The sequence below is a fragment of the Carcharhinus amblyrhynchos genome, chromosome 6, assembly GCF_965287045.1.
Source record: "Carcharhinus amblyrhynchos chromosome 6, sCarAmb.v2.hapA, whole genome shotgun sequence".
Classification (NCBI taxonomy): Eukaryota; Metazoa; Chordata; class Chondrichthyes; order Carcharhiniformes; family Carcharhinidae; genus Carcharhinus; species Carcharhinus amblyrhynchos.
Window position 1 is genome coordinate 64,940,696 of NC_137329.1, and position 25,240 is coordinate 64,965,935.

Here is a 25,240-nt window from a genome sequence, read left to right on the forward strand (position 1 = left end):
AATTTGACACACCAGGTGATCCACTCATGCAGATAGTGTTTTCACTTTGAAACTGAACTTTGTCACTATAAAGGAATGCTTATCAGATATGGCCACAACAAATTCAGAGAAACCATACGTGAAAGCTGAAGCAAAATCCTTAGCAGAGAAATTTGAAAGGTTCGATCTAACCATTTTTCCAGTTTTGTGGAAAAATTTATTTCAAAGGGGAGTTAGTGGCCTAGTAGATTTATTGTTAGACTATTAATCCAGAAATTTAGCTAGAATGTTCTGGGGACCCAGGTTCGAATTCCCACATGGCAAATGTGGCATTTGAATTCATTAAAAAATATCTGGAAGTAACAAATACCTCTGCAGAGCTCCCTCCCTGCTGATTACCACCCCTACAGAGCTCCTTCTCCCTGAAGCCATTGTCGATAGTCGGAAAAACCCATCTGGTTCACTAATGTCCTTATCTGGTCTGGTCTACATGTGACTCCAGAGCCACAGCTATGTGGTTGACTCTCAACTACCTCTGAACAAGGCCAAATAGAGATAGGCAATAAATGTTGACCAGACAGCAATGCCTATGTCCCATGAATTAATTTTTAATAATGATATCAGCAAATCACTGAAAAACATTAATTCAATTTTATTGAATGCTTCAAAATTGTTAACTTCAGTTAGAAGTTTGTCATGAAAGTCCAAAAATGACTATATCTCAGTCGAAGCAGGGGAGCTACATTAACAAAGAATACAGTCCCTCTGATGATAAGGAATGTGTAAGAATTAGGGAGTTATTTTGTGATGAAACTAGGGGAATGAAATTACTTTTAAAGGGAAAAAGAGAAGATCATCATCGAGACTGTTAATGTCGTTTGTGATCCAATAATGGTGCAATTGCAGAGTAGAAGTTGAATCATTTTCTGTGCTTTTTGATAGAAGTTTGCATGAGAATGCTAAGAGCTGCTATTATAAGAAATTAACTGAATTTAACCCTGACAACATAGACACAAATCTTTTCAAAGATGAAGTGAAACAATTCAATCAATAACAATCGCTAACAACGAACTCTGTGCTTTGAGATCACCAGCTGATTTGTACAGACTTGTATGTCTGGTTTGCAGGAAGCCTTTTGAAATGTGGAAACCATTCTGACCATATTTTTTAACAATACCTGTCACAAATACTTCCAGTGAATGTTCTCTGTTTTGAAAATAGTTAAAAATTATCTGTGAAGAACAATGAGTCAAGAACATTTCACAAGTTCAGCAAACTGATGACTGAAAATGCATCCTTACAAGATTTTACCTATGATGATGTTATTGATGATTTTGTGAAGAAAAAGTGCAGAAGGAAAGCTATCTAAAGTGCCATGGATTGCAAACAACTGATGAAGCAAGAAAATCTTAAAAATATGTCCCCCTCTGATATTTTCTTGTTTAAATTCTGTTTTTTCAAATGGGACCACTATTTGCTGCTCTGACATCGTAGCTATTGCATGCAATCAGTTATAACAAGCGTGTAACCATCATTCTCCACTACTCTCAATCCTGGCCATCAGAAATTCTCTTTTGGACAAAGAACAGAATGCTGCCAAGCAGTTGTCAGTAAAGCTGTTGATATTGGATTTGGATTACTCTTGATTGGAGTATTTGGTCCTGTACTGGACCTTTTCTGACTCATTCTGTCCTGCACTGGCCTGTGCTACAGTCATATCATTGGCTGATTTTTCCATCTTATTGCTCATTGGCTTTTGCCTGACTCAAGATACATAGATCGCAATATTGACCATCTCTACCATCATGCTGAGAATAGGTAGGCTTGGATTTCAATTGATCAACTACAGAACTTTCAGAAGTTAAAAAGCACTAAAGCAGTTAAGCGGTGATTTGTCATTTGCGTATTTTTTCTGTATTTTTGTGGCTTGCACTGTGTATTTGAATGCATCAGTTACAGGCTTGTTTTCAATAGCTAAAAAGCAGTGAGCAGTGACTTATGTAGCTTTTCTGTGTTCCTGGGGCTTGCATTATGGATTTGAGTTCACCAATTACAGGTTTGTTTTCATAAGTTAAAACGCACTGAAGCAGTGATTTGTGTACTTTCTGTATCTTTATGGCTTGAATTGTATGAGCTGAACGTGAACGTGGTCAGGAGGGCAAAGATATAATTTGGAGTAGAGCTGGATGTCACTGGGAGCTTAGGGGGGTGGGGGGTGCGTGATATCATGAGGTGGGCCTCGGCACAGAGGGATAGTGTGAGAGACCCCTAAAAATATAAGTCTGCCTCTGTGTTAGCCACTACACTATAACACTAGTTACATTAAGCCACTACCATAGTTCACCTTGATCCATTGTAATCTCTTTTTAGACTCACTTTGTACTTTCTATTTCTGAGTTCTGCTAAAAGGGCAGTGACCTGAACTGTTAACTGTTTCTTTTCCAGATGCTGCCTCGTCTGTTGAGTATTTTCAGCATTTTTTATTTTGAATTCAGATTTCCAGCATATGAAGTATTCTGCTTTTGTACTTTCTAAATTCAGCTATTCCAAATCTTTCATCCTCTTTAATACTCTGTTCCCTTCTTTCCCTGATCTTTCTTAACTATGCTGCCTCTTTCTCTGTCTCTCAACCTCTCTTGTTTTGAACTGTCCTGCTTAGTGATCGTTCTGAACAGACATGGTTTTGTGTAATAAAAAAGGGCCATTCTGATCAAACAAAATAGCTCGGATTTGAGTGAGCAATGCCACAGAAGGGTTTACTCAAAATGAAGAGAAGTTTTGGAATGTTGCCTCTTACTGTAGGATGCTGGTGTCTGGGAGTGCAGACTGGACTGCAGGGATCGTACTTCCCACTTGCTGGTGGACTGTTGTAAGGCTGTCACCGACACACACTGTGTAGCTCAGAGGCACCATCTCAGTGCTGGGTGGAACTCCCAGACACAGCCACTTCTTGCTAGCAATCCCAACGTGCAACGGGACTTCCTGATGAACCCACACAGCCACGCCTAACAACAGAGAGACATACACACACAAAGAATAAACAGAGGTAAATACAGATCTTGTCCTTCTCCCCACCACCCCCGGCCCCGCCCCTCCCCACACCCACAACTGAGGTAGAATCCCACTGCTCTCAGTCTCGCTTCAGCAGACTCTTCTAATAAATGAGCCAGAACAGTAAAGTTCTGGGAAGCTAACAGCCTACAACAGGCATCAGCTCCTGTCTTCACTCAGCCTTCCAACAAGAGTCATAGGTCAGTATAAAGATCCCTGGCTGACCAGGGTCATTTAGCACAGGACCTGGGCTTACACATCTAGACCCACTAGCCCACATATTCGTGGCTATTTACTACTTTGACCAAAGTGGAATCTTGACATTCTCTGTGTCCTGCCAGACCTGGTTTGGCTGCAGTGTATCATGTCTATAATGCATAAAAAGCTACAGGATCTGCAGCCCTCTGTACTCTGCATTCTCTCAGAGATATGTTTCACTGTTTTGATGGTGGCTATATCCAGTGTGTGTGTGTGTGTGTGTGTGTGTGTGTGTGTGTTTCCTCCACCCAACCAGCACCTGCACCCTCCTCTCACATGTCTCATGCGTGACATCACCTGATCACACTCTAAATCCAGTTAAGCCCTCGTTGGCAGGACTGTCTATTCTGCGAATTCCAAGATGACAGATGCAGCCTGAAAGCTCGTTCGAATAGAAAGCAAACACAAGAAGCTGTGATGCTACGTCTTAAGCATTTGTATAACAGACAAGAACAATTTCTCAATGTGTCATCCAAAACCCTGCTGACCATGTCCTAGTTCACACCAATTCCCTCTCCCCCTGTGCTGGTTGACTTATATTAGTTCCCAGTTAAGTATTGCCCAGATTTTAAAATTCTCATCCTTATTTTCAAATCCCTCCAGAGCCTTGCCCCTTCACTGTCTTGGTAAGCTCCACCAGCTCCACAAGCCTCCGAAATACCTCTGTTTCTACAACTCTAGCCTCTTGAGCATCATTGATTTGAATTGATCCACCATTGGAAACCAAGTCTCTAAGCTCAGGAATGCCCTTCCTAAACCCCTTTGACTTCCTAACTCACTTTAGTCCTCTAAAATACCCTGTCAAATCTCCCTTTGTGCCCTAATATTTCCTTTTATGAATTGGTGTCAAATTTTGCTCTCTAATACTCCCTGAAACATAATGGGCGCAATCTTTAGGCCTCAATCAGTGCAGCAAGCAGGGATGATAGCATGCCAGGTTTTTGCACGGGGCACAAACCAGTTTCACGCCAAAAGCCATTTTCTCAGCCATGCTTTTTCTGTGTGGTCAGCTTCACAACCAAAAAGGGCAGCAAAACTGATTTAAATATTAACGAAATGCTTTCAACATGGCCGTTTCTGGCTTCCTGGTACATTTCCTCTCTCATCTGCGAGAGATTTCACTGGCAAGAATCACTCATGGTCCCCACCAACAGGGACTAGATGTGGTGGCCACACCAGGAGGATTGACAGCCATTCAAGCCCTTGTATGGTAAGGGTTATGGCCGGGCAGTGCTGCCACTGCCCACTGGGCACCATGGCACTGCCTGATGAGTGTCATAACTGTGCTGGGGCAGTGCCAAAGTGGTGGGGCCTGAGGTGGGGAGGGTGAAGCAATGACAGCGGGATGTAAGGGGAGAGCTCTGCTGGGGGCTGGGAGTGGGGGGGAGGGAGTTCTTCGAGGGGCTGACAAGGAAAGAGCTCTGCATCTGCATACGGGGGTTGATCGGTGGAAGTGGCTCTGCAGGAGTGGTGATCGGTGAGGAGAGACCGACCCAGGGAGTGCTCGACAGGCTTGGGGGGATACGATATTTGGGCAGTGGGATTGGTAGCAGGAGAACCATGGGGGCCATGAATTGGGATCTCAAACAGTCTGCAGCCAGCTTCAGCGGTAAGCTTAGCCATCCACCACTGGTGAGAATCGCACTTCTGTCCAAAAAAGTGACAGAGTGTCATAAAATTGCATTTTCAAACTTGATTTGATTATTTTGTCACACGTATTAGCACATAATGAAAACTATTGTTTCTTGTGTGCTATACAGAGCATACCATTCATAGAGAAGGAAAAGAGAGTGAGCAATGTATTGAGAACAAAAATAAAAAATAGAATTAGAAGTATGCGAGGAACTCTCCTGTTCGGCACTTAGAATGTTTTTGGGAAGACCTTGCTTATCTTTATATTATATGAAATGTGCTAGAAAATTAAGCTTGTCTTTTTCTCTTCTTCTGCTAGGTACTCTACTGCCCTTTCACTTTCCTATTAATTTAGCCAAGCAGTTGTTCTTATTGATTTAGCCTAAGCTGCATTGTGAGCTTGTGGTCTTTGCAGGCTAAACCTACAGCCCTCTGTCATCCTTGCTTGATATCTCCCCACTTCCCTTGCTGCTCTCAATATAGACCAGGGTCAGGAAGGAACCTTCCTTAACTGAAGTGCTCAGTTACATACTGGGCACAGCATTTCTCAACTGAAGCTCCAAAGGGAGCTCCCAGCATCAACTCCCTGAGCTAATAACTTCTAAAATAACACCACTCTACATCATCAAGAGGGTGTCGTCAAGGCAACCTGCTGTCCATCAATAGCAGCCAACTGGCCCGCCTGTCATGATTTCAGAGAAATACGATACTCCCTAGCGAGCTCTGTCTTTGCATTAAAAGCTTGATGTGTTCCCTGCATCCCTACAGACGCTAGCTCAATAACAAGCGTCCCAAATTAGCAGTGAAGCCTTGTCTACTGGCTAGTCTGATGGATCCTAGCATCCGTTCAGTGTGGAAAGCCCCAGAGAATGACAGGGAACGTGACTCATGTATGTGCCCCAAGGGAGTGGCATTGTGGAATCATTTCATATGAATATTGAGCTTAGCCTAGATGCTGAAACGTTCAAAGTGAGAAGTGCAGCAATAAGATAGGTTAACAGTTCCAAGGCCTTAGCTGTATGGCAGTTATTAACAGCTCGACAAAGAAACCTTGGACAATCCCTTTATCCAGAAAGTGGTGAGAATGGTAAGACTGCCATATGATTTTTTTTTATTCAATCATGGGACGTGGGCGTCGCTGGCTGGCTACCACTTAATGCCTGTCCCTATCTACCCCTGAGGTGGTGATAACGAGCTGCCTTCTTGAATCGCTGCAGTTCTCATGCTGTGTGTTGACCCACAATGTTGTCAGAGAGAGAATTCCAGGATTTTGACCCAGTGACAGTGAAAGAATGGTGATATATTTTGAAGTCAGAATGGTGGGTTACTTGGAAAGGAGCTTGCAGGTGGTGGTGTTCCCATGGATGCGCTGTCCTTGCCCTTCTAGATGGAAGTGGTTGTGAGTTTGGAAGGACTTTGATGTGTACTATCTACAAGATGCAGTGCATTTTGTAGATAGTACACACTGCTGCCACTGAGTGTCAGTGGTGGAGGGACTGGATGTTTGTAGATGTAGTGCCAATCAAGCAGGCTGCTTTGTCCTGGTTGGTGTTGATCTTTTTGAGTGTTATTGGAGCTGCACCATCCAGGCAATGGGTGAGTATTCCATCATACTCCTGATTTGTGCCTCGTAAATTGTGGCAGGCTTTGGGAATCAGAGAGTGAGTTACTCGCCTCAGAATTCCTAGAGTCTGACCTGTTCTTGTACCACTGTGCTAATGTGGTGAGTCCGTTTGAATTTCTGGTCAAAAGATAACCCCCAAAGATGTTGATCATTGAATTGTAGAATCTGCCAGCACAGAAAGCCATTCTACCTCCAATGCTTTTAACAGCTCTTTGAAAATACTATCCAATTTCATCCCACACCCCAGCCTTTGCCCCCCTTAAGCTACAAGTAAGTCCTCATCAGGCTGATGCCTTTTATAAGTTCCAATGGAAGCTGCCTGTCCAGGGAATGTGTTCAGAGTATAATAGCTGTGTGTGTGAAATCAGTTCCTCTCCTTGCCTCTTTGTCAATTTGTTCAAAACTCTGACCTTTGGTTATGAATTCACCATGTGGAGTTGCCAGCGTTGGACTGGGGTAAACAAAGTAAGAAATCTCTCAACATCAGATTAAAGTCCAACAGGTTTATTTGGTAGCGAAAGGCACTAGCTTTCAGAGCACTGTTCCTTCATCAGGTAAGTGGGAGTTCTGTTCACAAACAGGGCATATAAAGACACAAACTCAATTTACAAAATAATAGTTGGAATGCGAGTCTTTACAGGTAATCAAATCTTAAAGGTACAGACAATGTAAGTGGAGAGAAGGTTAAGTACAGGTTAAAGAGATGTGTGTTGTCTCCAGACAGGACAGTTAGTGAGATTTTGCAAGCTCAGGCAAGTTGTGGGGGTTACAGATAGTGTGACACAAACCCAAGATCCCAGTTGAGGCCGTCTTCATGTGGGCAGAATTTGGCTATCGGTCTCTGCTCAGCGATTCTGCGTTATCATGTCACGAAGGCCATTTTAGAGGACATTTACCTGAAGATCAGAGGCCGAATACTCATGACTGCTGAAGTAATCCCCAACAGGAAGAGAAGACTCTTGCCTGGTGATTGTCGAGCGGTGTTCATTCATCCGTTGTTGTAGTGTCTGCATAGTCTCCCCAGTGTACCATGCCTCAGGACATCCTTTCCTGCAGCGTATCAGGTGACTTGACCAATATTGTCTACAAGAGTATGTACCGTGTACCTGATGAATGGTGTTCTCATGTGAAATGATGGCATCCATGTTGATGATCTAGTATGTCTTGCAGAGGTTACTGTGGTAGGGTTGAGTGGTGTCATGGTCACTGTCCTCCTGAAAGCTGGGTAGTTTGCTGCGGACAATGGTCCGTTCGAGGTTGTGCAATTGTTGAAAGCATGAAGTGGGGATGTGAGGATGGCCTTGGCGAGATGTTCATCAATGACATGTTGAAGGCTCTAAAGAAGATGTCGTAGCTTCTCCGCTCCAGGGAAATATTGAACGACAAAGGGTACTCTGTCCACTGTGTCCCGTGTTTGTCTTCTGAGGAAGTTGGTGTGGTTTTTCGCTGTGGCGCGTTGGAACTGTCAGAACTGATGAATCAAGCGGCATATCCTGTTCTTACGAATGCAACTTCCAGCATCTGGAGGTGTCTGTTGCGATCCTCCTCATCTGAGCCGATCCTGTGTATACGGAGGGCTTGTCCATAGGGGATGGCTTCTTTAATGTGTTTACCGATTCCAAAGAGTAGTCCATGGTGAGTCTAATGGTGGGATGGAACTTGTTGATGTCATCATATAGTTGTTTCAGTGATTGTGACATCTTCGTGCACAGGTTTGAACAAGACTTCTTCACTACACAGGATCTTCAACCGATGCTATACACTAGATACATCGATGACATTTTCTTCCTTTGGACTCATGGTGAACAATCACTTAAAACAACTGTATGATGACATCAACAAGTTCCATCCCACTATCAGACTCACCATGGGCTACTCTCCAGAATCGGTTGCATTCTTGGACACGCATCTCCATCAAGGATGGTCACCTCAGCACTTCACTGTACCGCAAGCCCATGGATAACTTCACGATGCTCCACTTTTCTAGCTTCCACCCTAAACATGTTAAAGAAGCCATCCCCTATGGACAAGCCCTCCGTATACACAGGATCTGCTTAGATGAGGAGGATCACAACAGAGACCTACAGATGCTGAAAGATGCCCTCATAAGAACAGGGGGGCGGTTTAGAACGGAGTTGAGGAAGAATTTCTTCACTCAAAGGGTGGTGAATCTCTGGAATTCTCTGCCCGTTGAAGTGGTGGAGGCTACCTCGCTAAATATTTTTAAGAAGCGGGTTGATGGGTTTTTGATAAGAGAGGGGATTAAGGGTTATGGGGAGAGGGTGGGAATGTGGAACTGAGCCACGACAGATCAGCCATGATCTTATTGAATGGCGGGGCAGGCTCGAAGGGCCAGATGGCCTACTCCTCCTCCTATTTCTTATGTAACAGGGTATGGCGTTCGACTCATTGATCCACAGTTCTGATGCGCCACAACGAAAAACTGCATCAACCTCCTCAGAAGACAAACATGGGACACGGCAGACAGAGTACCCTTCATCGTCCAGTACTTCCCCGGAGCTGAGAAGCTACAACATCTTCTCCAGAGCCTTCAACATGTCATTGATGAAGACAAACATCTCGCCAAGGCCATCCTCACACCTCCACTTCTTGCCTTCAAACAACCACATAACCTCAAACAGACCATTGTCCGCAGCAAACTACCCAGCCTTCAGGAGAACAGTGACCACGACACCACATAACCCTGCCACAGCAACCTCTGCAGGCCGTGCCGGATTATTGACATGGATGTCATCATCTCACATGAGAAAACCATCCACCAGTACATGGTACATACTCTTGCAACTCGGCCAATGTTGTCTACCTGATATGCCACACAGAAAAAGATGTCCCAAGGCATGGCACATTGGGGAGACCATGCAAACGCTACGACAACGGATGAACGAACACTGCTCAACAATCACCAGGCAAGGGTGTTTTCTTCCTATTGGCGAACACTTCAGCGGTCACGGGCATTCGGCCTTTGATCTTTGGGTAAGCGCTCTCCAAGTAAGAAGTCTCACAACACCAGGTTTAAGTCCAGCCAATTTATTTGGTAGTAATCCCACAAGCTTTCAGAAACTGTGTTCTTTTGCTACGTGTCAGGTTTCTCAGGTTCCTTCTGACGAAGGAACACTGTTTCCGAAAGCTTGTGGGATTACTATCAAATAAACTGGTTGGACTTAAACCTGGGTGTTGTGAGACTTCTTACTGTGTTTACCGCAGTCCAATGCCGGCATCTCTACATCATAAGCGTTCTCCAAGACAGCTTTCACGACATACAATGCAGAGTCACTGAGCAGAGACTGATAGCCAAGTTCTGCACACATGAGGATGGCCTCAACAGGGATCTTAGGTTCATGTCACACTATCTGTAACCCCCACAATGTGCCTCAGCTTGCAAAATCTCACTAACTGTCCTGGCTGGAGACAATACACATCTGTTTAACCTGTACTTAACCCTCTCTCCACTCACATTGTCTGTACCTTTAAGACGTGATTACCTGTAAAGACTCGCATTCCAACCATTATCTTGTAAACTGTGTTTGTGTCTTTATATGCCCTGTTTATGAACAGAACTCCCACTCACCTGACCAAGGAGCAGTGCTCCAAAAGCTAGTGGCTTTTTGCTACCAAATAAGCCTGTTGGACTTTAACCTGGTGTTGTGAAACTTCTTACTGTATGAATCCATCTACCAAAGGAAACTTTATCCTCAATTCTGAAAACAAGTTAAACATTTGCAGCTGAAGTTAAGTACACGTTACCGATGTAGACTTTCAGTAGGAATACAGGATGAGGGGTAGGTCACTGAACCGTTCAAGTTTGTTCCACCATTCAAAAGGTCATGGCTGATATCTGATCCACCTCCATTTACCCACCTTAGCCCCATAAAGGAACAAAAGAAGCAGGAAGGAGGAAGCAATTCGGCCCTCACACCTGCTCCACATTCAGTTAGATCCCAGCTGATTGTCTCTTCAATGCCATTTTCCCACATGGTCACCATATCCTTAGATTTCTAGATATTAAAGGCATCAATCAACCTCAGTCTTGAATATACACACTGACTGAGCCTCCACAGCTTCCTGGGGTAGAGAATTCCAAAGATTTACCACCCTTTGTGTGAAGAAATTCCTCCTTATCTCAGTCCTACATGTCCTTTCCCTTATTCTGTGTCTGTGTTCCTTAGTTCTAGACACCCATCCCTGCAGTCAGAGGAAAATCCTTCCTTGATTTACCCTGTTGAGTCCTGTAAGAATTTTGTAAGTTTCAATAAGGTTACCTCTTATTCATCTAAACTCTAGAGAATACAGACCCAGATTCCTCAATCCCTTCTCATACAACAATCCTGCCATTCCAGGAAGCAGTCTGGTAAACCTTTGTAGCAATCGTTCTATGGAAAGTATATCCTTTTTTAGTTAAGAAGACAAAAACTGTATCCAAACTTCAGGTTTGGTCTCAACAAGGCTCTATACAACTGTAGCAAGCTAGCTTTACTTTTGTATTCAAATCCTCTTGCAATAAAGACCAACGTTCCATTTGTCTTCCTAACTGCTTGCTGCACCTGCGTGTTAGTGACTCATGAACGAGGACACCCAGGTCTCTTTGGACATCAACGCTTCCCAGTTTCTCACCGTTGAAGAGATACTCTGCATTTATTCTTCTTACCAGTGAGGGTCACCTCACGTTTCCCAAATCTCATCTGCCAGATTCTTGCCCATTCACTTAGTCTGTCTAAATCCCTTGAAGCCTCTTTGTCTCATCCTCACAATTCACATTCTTACCTAGTTTGTACCACCAGCAAATGTGGAAACATTACATTTAATGCCCATGTCCAAATTATTGACATAGATTGTAAATAGCTGGAGCCCCAAGCACTCATCCATGCGATACCCCACTAGTCACAGTCTACCAAACTAAGAATGGTCTGTTTATCCCTGCTTTCTGTTTCTGTCCATTAACCAATCCTGAATACATGTCAGTATATTACCCTCAATCCCACATGTTCTAATTTTGCTCATTGCCCCCTTATATGCGACCTTATCGAAAGCCATCTTAAATTCCAGAGGCATCAAATCCAATAGTTTCCCTTGATCTAGTTTGCTAATTAAAAATCATAAAATTCCAACAGGTTTGTCAAACACGATTTCCCTTTCATAAATCTATATTGACTCCAGCTAATTCTATTACTTTCTAAGTGTCCAGTTACCATGTCCTTTGTTATAGACTCTAGCATTTTTGTCACAATGGTGTCAGGTGAACAAGTCTGTAGTTCCCCATTTTCTCTCTCCCTCCTGTCTTGAATAGTGGGTTATATTTGTTCCCTTCCAATCACAGACACCATTCCAGAATTTGGAGAAGATGATCACCAACACATCCATCATCTTTACAGCCATCTCTTCCAACACCCTCACATAGACCATCACAGGTACAGAGGATTTATCAATCTTCAATCCTATTAACTTCTCCAGTACTACCTTTTTACTAATCTCTTTCAGTTCTTTGTTCTCATTAGTCCCTTGCTTCTCCAGAATTTCTAAGAGACTTTTTGTTTCTTCCTCCATGAAGACTGACATAAAGGGTGGGATTCTCCAGCCTTGTAAGAGGGTGGAGAGAATCCAAATGCCCCAAACAATGGGGTGTCAGGCAAAAATCAGCATTCTCGATGGATGTCAAATCAATCAGGATTCACCTGGCCTGCACCAGCGACCCCAATTGGGTTCCTGTCCGGAGCAGCCCAATTATTCAAAATCCCTCATTTCAATGTCATTAGTCATGCAGCAGCCTCCTTCTATGCACCCACCCTCTCTGCCAAAGTCACGTGGGCATCATTTGGTGCTGCTTTTCAAAAGTGGGGACCCGGCAGCAAGACATCTGAGAGGGAACAAGGAGGTAAGTGAACATTTAAAGACTACTCTGCTCAGCTTGTGTGGGTGTGAAGGTCTGCATCTCAACTTGGGTAAAAGGTGTTCGAGTTTCCCTGGGATGGGAAAACCTTGATGTGGAGATGCGGGAATTGGACTGGGGTAAATACGGTAAGAAGGCTCACAATACCAGGTTAAAGTCCAACAGGTTTATTTGGTAGCAAACGTTTGCTACTAAATAAACCTGTTGGACTTTAACCTGGTGTTGTGAGACTTCTTAATGGGGAAACCTTAACAGGCTTTGTTCATTCCGTTTGCGAGGTGTGGCAGGTACCATCTGTGTTAGTGTCAGGCACCTGTGTTAAACTGTGCGCTTGTGTGTCCTTTCTCAGCTCAACTTTGAGCTTGATGCAAGGCTATAGACCAAGGCCATCTGCACACCTATATATTGTACCAATTATCCACTCATTGTCTGGCCTAGTCTTGGCTTCATTGAGAAACCCTGAACTCAGACCAGCCCTCCCTTTACTGCCTCCACACACAGCAAGTGTCACTGACCCCAGTGACTCTCCTTCTTTAAAAGTCTACATTGCAATCAGTTGGAGCAGCTCTTGGAACACTTCTCACTGGCAGTCTCACACCAGGTGAAGGAAGGGATTCAGAAAAGGAATGAATGGCAGGTGGATGATATGCTGCCAGGTAGTCCATAATCACATAAAAGGCCACATTGCTGAGGCAGTCAGGGGATGCTGTCTGCCCCTGCCCACCTCCCTCTGCACTCCTTTACATCCCAATAGCTAACAATAACAGTTTTGCATCCTTGTTGGATCTCAGCCAAACTTTCTAACAGAAATCGCATTTGAAGCAGAGTCTGTATCACTCACTTCTACCATAGATTCACATCTCTCACTGAAGGAATCCTTCATCTGTGGCCTCTTCATGAGGAGACACTCAGCTGCACAGAATAAACACCCAGGCTACACATTCACCTGCCATAGCCAGGCATGCGTCTATGAGGGTTCACCCTCCCCTTCCTCACGGACTCCTCATGAGTTTGCTCACCAACACCCAACATTGAGACCCCATGTTTGTCAAGTGACAGGGAGTGATTATGAGAACTAAGGCAAACCAAGGGGTGGCAATACCCAGTAGGCTGCAGGGCTCTAGTGTCTTATGTAATTCAGGAAGGAGCCAAGGTTTCAGGAAGGGACAAGAAGGTGAGCATTGAAGGAACAGAGTACAGCCATTGGGCTGTTAATTTCCAGGTCATGCAGCTGATCACCACTTCCAAACAGTCAGCCAAACTGCCTCAGATAAGCTGCAGTAATGCACATCCAGGTTTCAGCAGGAATCCTTCCTTGCCTCTGAGACTGAGAAATGGCCTCTCTCATTCATCCTGTCACTCATCCTCTTGACATTTGTCCTTCACCTTTGAGGAGGCTGCAATCCTCCCAGGGAAACACAAAGTCAATGATCAGGGTTAGAGGCAGTCACAACAGGCAGGGCCATGAGGCTGACAGGCATGCAAACTTGTGGCAGTGCCTCAGAAATCTAAAGCCCTCTCTGCCTGCACCATCTGTCCAGCCATGTCTTCACTTGCTCTTTCTTCCTATTCCAGTTTAGCCATCTGTGGTGTCATGGACTAGGATTTGACTGCATTCCTCTGGGGAACCATCAATATCCAAAATGGAAAACAAGTGTGCAAGTGAGATGGACTCTGGGGACTCCTCCATTACATACTTGGGCCTCCTAAGGGCATCTGCTCCTTCTCGGCCTACATTCTCTTAACCTGTGGTGTAACTATCCCTAAACATGCTATCACAAAGTTGTTAGCCTTTTAAATGCCTTTAATAACTCTAGCCTTCACTCAAGTTTGAAACATGGAGCTCAACTTTCTGCAGCTGGTACTGCTTGCTGCACATGTGATGGCCTAGGCAACAGGAAGCATCCATGACTTTCCACAGGTTACAGGATGGGCATTCCATGGGGCTGAGCTGCCCTGGCATACCTTAACTTCAGTAAGAAGTCTCACAACACCAGGTTAAAAGTCCAACAGATTTATTTGGCAGCACAAGCTTTCAGAGCGTGCTCCTTCATCAGGTGGGTGAAGGCTTAAACCTGAAGAATATTAACCTGGAGTTGTGAGACTTCTTACTGTGCTTACCGCAGTCCGACACAAGCATCTCCACATCATACCTTAACTTTAAGATTATTTATTATAAAGCTGGAGACGAGAAACCAAACGCTATTGCTTTGAGTAAACTTTGCCACTGCTAGTAAACTATACCTACAACAAATAAAACCTTACAATTTTGCCTAAATTACTTGAGTTTTGAAAGATAAATGGGCAAAGTACCAACCAATCACATAGTATTTCCCTGCGTTGTCACATTTTGAATTTTTCTCAAAAGGTGGCTGTTCCACAGACTCTAAGCTCTTTTAAATCGGTCAATGGCCCTTCACACTATTTTAAACTCAAAATTAAGGTAGCTACTTAAGTGACCAGCACATTCTCCCCCATTGCACCAAATTCCCTCATTCGCTAAATCGCGAAAAGATATGGATAAAGTAGACGTGGAGTGGATGTTTCTGCTAGTGGAGCATTCTTGAATGAAAGGGCATAGTCTTAGGATAAGGGGTAGCAAATTTAAAACAGAGTTGAGGAGAAACTACTACTCCAAAAGGGTTGAGAATCTGTGGAATTCACTACTCCAAAGTGCAGTGAATACTCGGACAGTGAGTAAATTTGAGGAAATTTAAAGACTTGATTGGGTAAGAAAGGGAAAATCTATTCCCCTGGTCATTGAGTCCAGAGGAAACATGAAGGCATAATTTTAAATTAGAGCTTGCCCATTCAGGGATGATGTCAGAAAGTGTCAGGATGCTATTAGAGTGAAGGGCAAGGCTGGCAGAAGTCAGGAACCCTGAATAACTCGGGATATTGAGGCTCTGGTCAAGAAGAAAAAAGAGGCACATGACATGCATAGGTCAAGTAGGATCAAATGAATCTCTTGAAGAGTATAGGGGATGTAGGAGTAGAGTTAACAGAAAACAGGAGGCAAAAAGGGGACATTAAATTGTTTTGGCAGATAAGGCAAAGGAGAATCCAAACAGCTTCTACAAATACATAAAGGGCAAAAGAGTAACAACGGAGAGAGTAGGGCTTCTTAAGGATCAACAAGGTCATCTATGTGCAGGTCCACAAGAGATGGGCAAGATCCTAAATGAACATGTCTCATCAGTATTTACTGCTGAGAAAAGCATGCATGTTAGGGAACTTGGGAAATGAATACTGGTGTCTTGAAGAATGTACATATTACAAAGGAGGTGCTGGAAGTCTTAAAGTGCATCAGTGTAGATAAAACCCCGGGAGCAGATGAAGTATATCCCAGGACATTGTGGGAGGCTAGAGAGGAAACTGTCGGTCCCCTAGCCGAGATATTTGAATCATCGATAGTCACGGGTGATTAGCTGAAGACTGGAGAATGGCAAATGTTGTGCCTTTGTTTAAAAAGAGCGGCAGAGAAAAGCCTGGGAACCGCAGGCCAGTGAGCCTCACATCTGCTAAGGGAAAACTGTTGGAAGGTATTTTGAGAGAAAGGATCTACAGGCTTTAGAGATGCAAGTACTGATTAGGGACAGTCAGCATTGTTTTGTGAGTGGAAAATCATGTCTCACAAATTTAATTGAGTTTTTTGAAAGGGTAATTAAGAAAGTAGATGAGGGCAGTACGGTTGATGTTGTCCATGTAGACAACATCTACTGCAAGGCCTTTGACAAGGTATCATGTGGTAGGTTGTTGCATAAAGTCAAATCTCATGGGATCCAGGGTGAGGTATCTAAATGGAAACAAAATTGGCTTCTTGACAGAAGTCAGAGAGTGGTTGTAGAAAATTGTTTTTCAAACTGGAGGCCTGTGACCAGCAGTGTGCCTCAGGGATCAGTACTGGGTCCACTGTTACTTCTCATTTATATTAATGATTTGGATGAGAATATAGGAGGCATGGTTAGTAAGTTTGCAGATGACACCAAGACTGGTAGCATAGTGGACAGTGAAGAAGATTGTCTCAGATTGCAACGGCATCTTGATCAATTGGGCCAGGGGGCTGACGAATAGCAATGGAGTTTAATTTAGATAAATGCGAGGTGATGCATTTTATTTTGGCCTTGGAGGGAGTGCAGAGGAGGTTTACTAGGCTGATACCAGAGTTGAGGGGGTTGAGCTATGAGGAGAGGCTGAATAAACTAGGCTTGTACTCGTTAGAGTTTAGAAGAATGAGGGGAGATCTCATTGAGACGTATAAGATGATGAATGGGATGGATAGGATAGAGGTGGAGAGACTCTTCCCGCTCAGAAAGGACTAGGGGGCACAGCCTCAAGATAAAGGGGGGTGCGGTTTAGAACGGAGTTGAGGAGGAACTTCTTCGCTCAAAGGGTGGTGAATCTCTGGAATTCTCTGCCCGTTGAGGTGGTGGAGGCTGCCTCGCTAAATATTTTTAAGACGCGGGTTGATGGGTTTTTGATAAGAGAGGGGATTAAGGGTTATGGGGAGAGGGCGGGAATGTGGAACTGAGCCACGATAGATCAGCCATGATCTTATTGAATGGCAGGGCAGGCTCGAAGGGCTAAATGGCCTACTCCTGCTCCTATTTCTTATGTTCTTATGTTCTTATTTTGGTAGATTGAACCAGGACAGGACTTACTCAGTTAATGGTAGGGCGTTCGAGAGAGTTACAGAACAAAGAAATCTCAGAGTACATGTTCACAGGTCCTTGAAAGTGGAGTCACAGGTGGACAGAGTGTGGTGAAGAAGGCATTCGGCATTCTTGGTTTCATCAGTCAGAATATTGAATACAGGAGTTGGGACATCTTGTCGAAATTGTACAAGACATTGGTAAAGTCACACTTGATTCCAAGTGTGCAATTCTGGTCACCCTATTATAGGAAGGATATTATTAAATTAGAAAGGGTGCAGAAAAGATTTTTTAGGATGCTACCGGGACTTGATGGATTGAGTTACAAGGAGAGGCTGAAGAGACAGACTTTTTCTCTGGGGCATAGGAGGCTGAGGGGTAACTTTATAAAGGTCTGTAAATAATGAAGGGCATAGAGAAGGTAGATAGTCAATATCTTTTCCTAAAGGCAGGGGCGTCTAAAACTAGACAGCATAGGTTTAAGGTGAGAGTGGAGAGATACAAGTGTCCAGAGGGGCAAGTTTTTCACACAGAGGGTGGTGAGTGGCTGGAACAAGCTGCCAGAGATAGTAGTAGAGGCAGGTACAATTTCAGCTTTTAAAAAGCATTTAGTTAGTTACATGGGTACGATGGGTATAGAATGATATGGGCCAAATGTGGGCAATTGGAATTAGCTTAGGGGTTTTAAAAAAAGGAGCAGCATGTACAAGCTGGGCCAAAGGGCCCGTTTCCATGCCGTAAATCTCTATGACGCTGTGACTATTGGGACAGATAGTGGTATTATTGCTGGACCAGAATCCTACAATGCAGAAGGTTAGTCGGCCCATCAAGTCTGCAACAAGCACAATCCCACCCAGGCCCTATCCCCATAATCCCATGCATTTATCATAGCTATTCCCCCTGACTAAGGAACAACTTAGCATGGCGAATTCTCCTAACCCGCACACCTTTGGACTGTGGGAGGAAACCCAGAAGAAATTCACGCAGACACGGGGAGAACGCGCAAACTCCACACAAACAGTGACCCATCCTGGGAATCGAACCCGGGTCCCTGGTGCTATGAGGAAGCAGAGCTAACTACTGTGCCACCCCAGTAAGCAGAGAGACCCAGTAAACAGAGACCCAGAGTAACATTCTGGGGATCTGGGTTTGAATCTTCCCACAGCAGATGGAGAAATCTGAACTCAATGAAACAAAATGTGGAATTAAAAATGTAATAATGACTATGAAACCACAGTGAACTGTTGTAAAAACCCATCTGGTTCACTGTTGTCCTTTAGGGAAGGAATGCTGCCGTCTTTACCCAGATCTGGAGTCAGATCTGGCTTTCAGATCTGATTCCAAATCCACAGCAATGTGGTTGACTCTTAAATGCCCCCTGTGAAGTGTAATAAATATTAGCCCAGCCAGTGGCACCCACATCTAGTGAACAAATGAAAAAAACACTTCAAAGGCTAGTGAGAATCTGGAACTCTCTCCTTTAAAAAGATTAAGACTGGGGCTGGGGATAATGGGGCAATTGAACGCTTCATAACTGACCTAACCTTGTTACGTGTAAGTATTAAAAGTTAGAGAATCAAGGTGGGTAGATGGGGCTAAGGTACAGATCAACTATGATCTAATTAATAGTGGAACAGGCTCCAGAGACTGACTGATTCAAACATGAAGATCAAAGAATCTATTAATAGGATCATTATTTGCACTGGGGTAAGGAGATGTCTACTGATGTGGATTCAATTTACACTAGCATTAGGTACACGTAATAAACAAAATGATAAATGGAATAGACTATAACTAGAATACAACGTAGAGGGAGTTCTGCTGAATTCCTATAATGCCTTGATGGATCCGTTCTGGAGTACTGGATACAGTTCTGGGCACTATACCTGAGAAGGAATATATTGAATATCATACAAAATGACCAGACTGTTACCAGGGCTACAATGGTTAGATTATGAGGAGAAATTACATCTAGGTTGTATTCCCTAGAATATGAGGGTGTTTCGATGGGGTTTGTAGGATTTTGAAAAGAACTGGTTGGTTAGATCAAGGGAGTATTTTCCATCCGTATTTAGGGCAAGGTTGTTGAATCTTAAAATCAGATGTAGGCTGTTCAGGAGAGAAGTTAGAAAATACTTCTTCATGTAAAGGAAGAGAAAAGTGTGGATTGTTTCCCACTGGAAACTTCTTGATTCAGCATTTTAAATTGGAGTTTGATAAGGAATCTAGCTAGGTTGGTGCAGTTAAAATACAAATCAACTGCAATGTGGCGTTGTTCAAGGAACAGCTACTGCGTGTCCTTGATAAGTATGTACCTGTCAGGCAGGGAGGAAGTGGTCAAGTGAGGGGAATCGCTTGTGAAGAGGGAAAAGGAGACTTATATCAAGATGAGATGTGCAGGCTCAGTTAGGGCGTTTGAGAGTTACAAGTTAGCCAGGAAGGACTTAAAGAGAGGGCTAAGAAGAGTCAGGAGGGGACATGAGAAATTTTTGGCAGATAGGATCAAGGAAAACCCTAAAGCTTTCTACAGGTATGTCAGGAATAAAAGAATGACTAGGGTAAAATTAGGGCCAGTCAAGGACAGTAGTGGGAAGTTCTGTGTGGAATCCGAAGAGATAGGAGAGGCGCTAAATGAACATTTTTCATCAGTATTCACAATGTTGTCAAGGAGAATACTGAGATACAGGCTATTAGACTAGATGGGATTGAGGTTCATAAAGGAGGAGGTGTTAGCAATTCTGAAAAGTGTGAAAATACATAAGTCCCCTTGGCTGGATAGGATTTATTCTAGGATTCTCTGGGAGGCTAGGGAGAAGATTGCAGAGTCTTTGGCTTTGATCTTTAGGTCATCATTGTCTACAGGAATAATGCCAGAAGACTGGAGGATAGCAAATGTCGTCCCCTTGTTCTAGGAAGAGGAGTAGAGACAACCCTGTTAATTATAGACCAGTGAGCCTTATTTCTGTTGTGGGCAAAGTTTTGGAAAGGATGATAAGAGATAAGATTTATAATCACCTAGAAAGGAATAATTTGATTCGGAATAGTCATCACAGTTTTGTGAAGGGTAGGTCGTGCCTCACAAGCCTTATTGAGTTCTTTGAGAAGGTGACCAAAGAAGTGAATGAAGGTAAAGCAGTTGATGTGGTGTACATGGATTTCAGTAAAGTGTTTGATAAGGTTCCCCACGGTAAGCTATTGCAGAAGATACTGAGGCATGGGGTTGAGGGTGATTTAGTGGTTTGGATCAGAAATTGGCTAGCTGCAAGAAGACAGGCTGGTGGTTGATGGGAAATGTTCATCCTGGAATTCAGTTACTAGTGGTGTACTGCAAGGATCTGTTTTAAGACCACTGCTGTTTGTCATTTTTATAAATGACTTGGATGAGGGCGTGGAAGGATGGGTTAGTAAATTTGCGGATGACACTAAAGTGGGTGGAGTTGTGGACAGTCCGGAAGGATGTCGCAGGTTACAGAGGGACATAGATAAGCTGCAGAGCTGGCAAATGGTGTTTAATGTGGAAAAATGTGAAGTGATTCACTTTGGAAGGAGAACCAGGAATACAGAGTACTGGGCTAATGGTAAGTTGCTCGGTAGCGTGGTTGAGCAGAGAGATATCTCGGTGTCCATGTACATAGATCCCTGAAAGTTGGCACCCAGGCTGAGAGGATTGTTAAGAGGATGTATGCTGCGTTAGCTTTTATTGGTAGAGGGATTGAGTTTCGGAGCCATGGGATCATGTTGCAGCTGTACAAAACTCCGGTGCGGCCACTCTTGGAGTATTGCATTCAATTCTGGTCGCTGCATTATAGGAAGGATGTGGAAGCATTGGAAAGGGTGCAAAGGAGATTAACTAGGATGTTGCCTGGTATGGTGGGAAGGTCTTAAGAGGAAAGGCTGAGGAACTTGAGGCTGTTTTCATTAGAGAGAAGAAGGTTAAGAGGTGACTTAATGGAGGCATATAAGATGATCAGAGGATTAAGTAGGGTGGACAGTCTGAACCTTTTTCCTCGGATGGAGGTGGCTAGCACGAGGGGACATAGCTTTAAATTGAGGGGTAATAGATATAGGACAAATGTCAGGGGTAGGTTCTTTACTCAGAGTAGTAAGACCATGGAATGCCCTGCCTGCAACAGTAGTAGATTTGCCAACATTAAGGGCATTTAAATGGCATTGGATAAAAATATGGATGATATTCAAATACTGTAGGTTAGATAGGCTTTAGATGGTTTCACTGGCCAGCGCAACATTGAGGGCCGAAGGGCCTGTATTGCGCTGAAATGTTCTATGTTCTACAATATCACTGAACAGTGGGAAGGGCTGGAGGAATTGAATGGCCTCCTCCTGTTCCTACATTGGAATAAGGAAGAGTCCATTGATAGAATCATTATTTACACAGCACTCGAGATCAAAACCAGCACTGCCTGTAAACATTCTACCATTAAATAGACACTACATCACTTACTTCATCTCCGAGGGAAATTCTGTCAATGTTCTCCCTCACTTTTTAAGCTAAATGTAGAACATTTGTTTGTTTGAACGGTTATCAAGTGGAATTTTGGCTCATTGCTGTGGAAGGAGATTAAAAGGGTGGGAAGAAACCATGATAGGTCTGTAAAAAGAGCTGAAAGGGGGTGGGCTTCAGCATGAAATGGAATGAGTTGCTTGTCGTCACTAAGAGCAGTGGAATTCATGTATAACTGACCTTTCCTCAAACTGTGCTGACATTTGTCCTTACAAAGTACAGGGAAATTTGAAGGATTTCAAGAGAGTTCATGGATTCCACTCGTCTTCTTTCACAGCCTGTATAGAGAACGCTAAGTAGAACTCTGTGGTAATATAATCAGGGCCTAGTTTTAAGGCTGATTAAATTGGATATCCTAAATTAAAGAACTGGGCATATTAAAATCAAACACAGTCAAACCTCAGTTAGGCCAGATTTGATGAAAGTCAAGTATACAAAGACACAAGAATATGTCCGTCGGTCAACCATCAAAGATCATTGCACTCTACTGAGAGCCAGCAGGAGGTCATCACACCCCATTGGAATGCACTGGCCTATTGTTAGAAACTGGTGTTGTGAGACTTCTTACTATCGTTAGAAGCCCAGGTTGGCCAGACTTTGTCACTTAGAGCTCCAGCAGTTATCTTATCTGGCAACAGGTTTGATGTAAGCAACAGCATGGAGAAGGACACCTGAGGGCGGACCCTGGTGTCCAGTCAGGCAGACATCAAGAAACCCACTGGGTATTGGGACTCCCCCTCCTGGGACCTCATTGGCCGAAAACCAGAGAAGTTTCTGGAAAGACAGCTAAGCAGGGGGATAAAGGTACACATCTCAGATATGTAAGCAGCAAAGACTCAATGAGGAAGGCGACCTTGACATCTAGAAGACTGACCCGAGAAGGAAGGAAGGAAGGAAGGAAGAAGCTGCCATCGAGATTCACCTACGTGATGACAGACCAGAGGGTCTTAGAGAATTGGGCCTGCAGTTTAACCAAGCTATCTTTGCGGATAGTATCCTTGAATCTGGGGTATCCTCTTGTTTCATGTGGGTAATTTAATGGTTAATAGTGTTATTATTAATAAACTTATTGAATCTTTACTTGTGTTTGTCCTTCGTCCATCTTGCAACTAAGGGCACCGGGGTAAAACTTTTGCGTAAGTAAACTGGTCGAAAGTATCTGAGAATTAACAGGCACAACTCCAAGGGAAAATTGTTGGTGCAACAACAGTCAGAGATTTATACTGACACTGAGACTGGAGAAATCTGACCTCTGTCTTTGAATTGCTGGAATACTAGACTAATTATTAGCTGAACTCCAATCCAATACTAATAAATTATCAATGTAAGTAATCAATTAATTATCATCTATGAGTCATGTCAATGTGCTATCCAATAGCAGCCTCAGGAAGTAGTTAGAGTAAGTCCAAGGCAAAGCTTCTGGACCGGAAAGTGCTTTTTGTAAATGAACATACGTTGGGATTTTGAATCAGTCTGATCTCAACTAGATGCAGGGACCTTGTGATTAAATATACAACACTGGGCATAAATATTTTACAATTGATGATTGGACAGTAATGATTTATTTACGGTGATGACTGGCCCTTAAGACGGATGATACGGATGATTCAAGTCACTTTTCTCCCTGATGGCAGAACCCATCACAACCCCTTCATTATTCCATAACTGCACAAATCTGCTTTCACTGCAGGAGTTCATCTTCGACAGTGAATAGACTCCACTCGGAATAGTAACCACAATTTTCTCCATTTCCTGTCTACCATATCCCCCAGGCAGGCTCAGCTATAGCTTAAATTGATGCACATAATGGCACAGAGGGTGACTAAACCCCTCTCCTATCATTGCTTGTGGCCATGACTTATCACAGTGATGGGTTATGTGACCATGTGTTCAAACTTGAGATCTAAGCTGAAGGACAAATTTATTTTGATTTGCAAAAAGTGCACAGAATATCCACATTCTCACCTGTTGATCCAAGGAAATATCTCTCTAACACAGATCCATAACCTGTGGGAGTGTCCTGAAGGTCACTGATGATAAATGGCTGTGAGTCAATGTCAGCATTGTTTATGGGCCAGTACTGTGAGTGCATGCTTCCTCCTCCGAACCAGGACACATTCACCATAGAGAAACAATCCTGTGAACAAGGTACAGACAATCTAATTACACATTATATATACCTGTAGGACAGAAGTAGGCCATTCAGCTTATTGAGATGATGCTCCCTCTATTCCTTCTATCAGTATAACCTGTAAATTCTTTCTCCCTCTTAATCATACCTATGTATTAGAGGGATATGATCCCCAAAGGATAGAGGGTTTTAGTTCAGTCGGGTAGCACGATCAGTGCAGGCTTGGAGGGCCGAAGGGGCTGTTCCTGTACTGTAATTTTCTTTGTTCTTTGTAATGAGTCTCAAATTCCTTGTAGTCATGAGTTCCACGTTCCTACTGAATCCTCCAATGGATTTATTAGTGACCATCTCATATTCATGGCTGCTAATTTTGGACTCCACCTAATCACATTTACAATATTTCATTTTGAAAAGTGTTAAGAGGAGTCTGAAGAGCATAGAATGTTCTCCACTAAGCTCCTTATCTACTGGAAAGTTATAATAAAAGTAATTTGATACATCAATCTCCTACCAACGCCCATCGGCAGTCCATATGATCATGGCCTCTTTCAACACAATGAATCACCTTCCACAGCTTAGCTTCTACCTCCACGATTATGGATTCTCCCCCATTCATTGAAACTCCTTCAACTGCTTGTACATACTCTTCCTCTCACGATCACTTGTCTATTTAAACTAGTATTTGGAGGGTACTTGATTATAATAGGAATTGCAGCTTAATCTAAGCCTCACATAACATTCGCACACATGTGCACAGTTATGATTCTTGTAGAGGCATAACTTTTTAATAAGATAGGGATTTCCATGAAACTAAAAAGAAAATTACTGTACAAGATATCACTTCTTAAAAACTTTTATTGTAACAAATCAACATAATATAAACATTAATAGTGTGATGTTAGTGTACCTTTAAGGCTTTCTTTTAATTCATGTCTAGGTGATGTCATTGTTGGGAGGAGAAACAAACTGTGTGTAGGTCAGGTGATAGGGATTTACTTTTCAGTTTCAGTTTAGAGCTGCAGTTTTGGGTGTTTAGTTTTAGAAAGGAAGGCAAGCTAAAGAGTGTTATCTCTCTCTCCCCTGTTTTTTATTCTTCAGAAATCTGTTGTTATTGAGGCCAGACCAGTGTTTCTCTGGTGCTTTGGGAAGCGGCCTTTTCTTCTAACTGTCCGGAGTGAATCCAGAGAACTGTAACTTCATCCAAAGGTCCCAAGTCCAGTATCATGTAAGCATCATCTATGCTATGTTAAACCTGTGAAAAGGATCTTTTATCTACAGGATTGGTCTGATTGGAACATGTTAGATATAGTTAAGGGTTATATATTATAGTGGTTGTTTTGTTTCTTGTTTGTAATTGATAAAAAGGTTTCATTTTAAATGGTCAATAAAACAAAGAAACTCACTTAGTTACAGCATACATCTTACTTTACGCATAAATTTTGGAATATTTGTAATCTCATTGCCTTTCCAATTCGGCCTCACTTAT

General features: G+C 43.2%; 1 protein-coding gene across 2 annotated transcripts in view; it reads right to left on the reverse strand.

Annotated features, from left to right (window-relative positions):
* LOC145343966 (SITS-binding protein) overlaps window positions 1–25,240 on the reverse strand; it is a 108,104-nt gene that overhangs the window by 67,647 nt on the left and 15,217 nt on the right. For both annotated transcript variants that reach the window (XM_080190549.1, XM_080190548.1), the window contains 2 exons: window positions 23,589–23,760; window positions 2,777–2,984 (listed from right to left, as the gene is read on the reverse strand). In XM_080190549.1, the coding sequence (XP_080046675.1) occupies window positions 2,777–2,984; window positions 23,589–23,760 (380 nt within the window). The remainder of the gene's footprint in view (window positions 1–2,776; window positions 2,985–23,588; window positions 23,761–25,240) is intronic.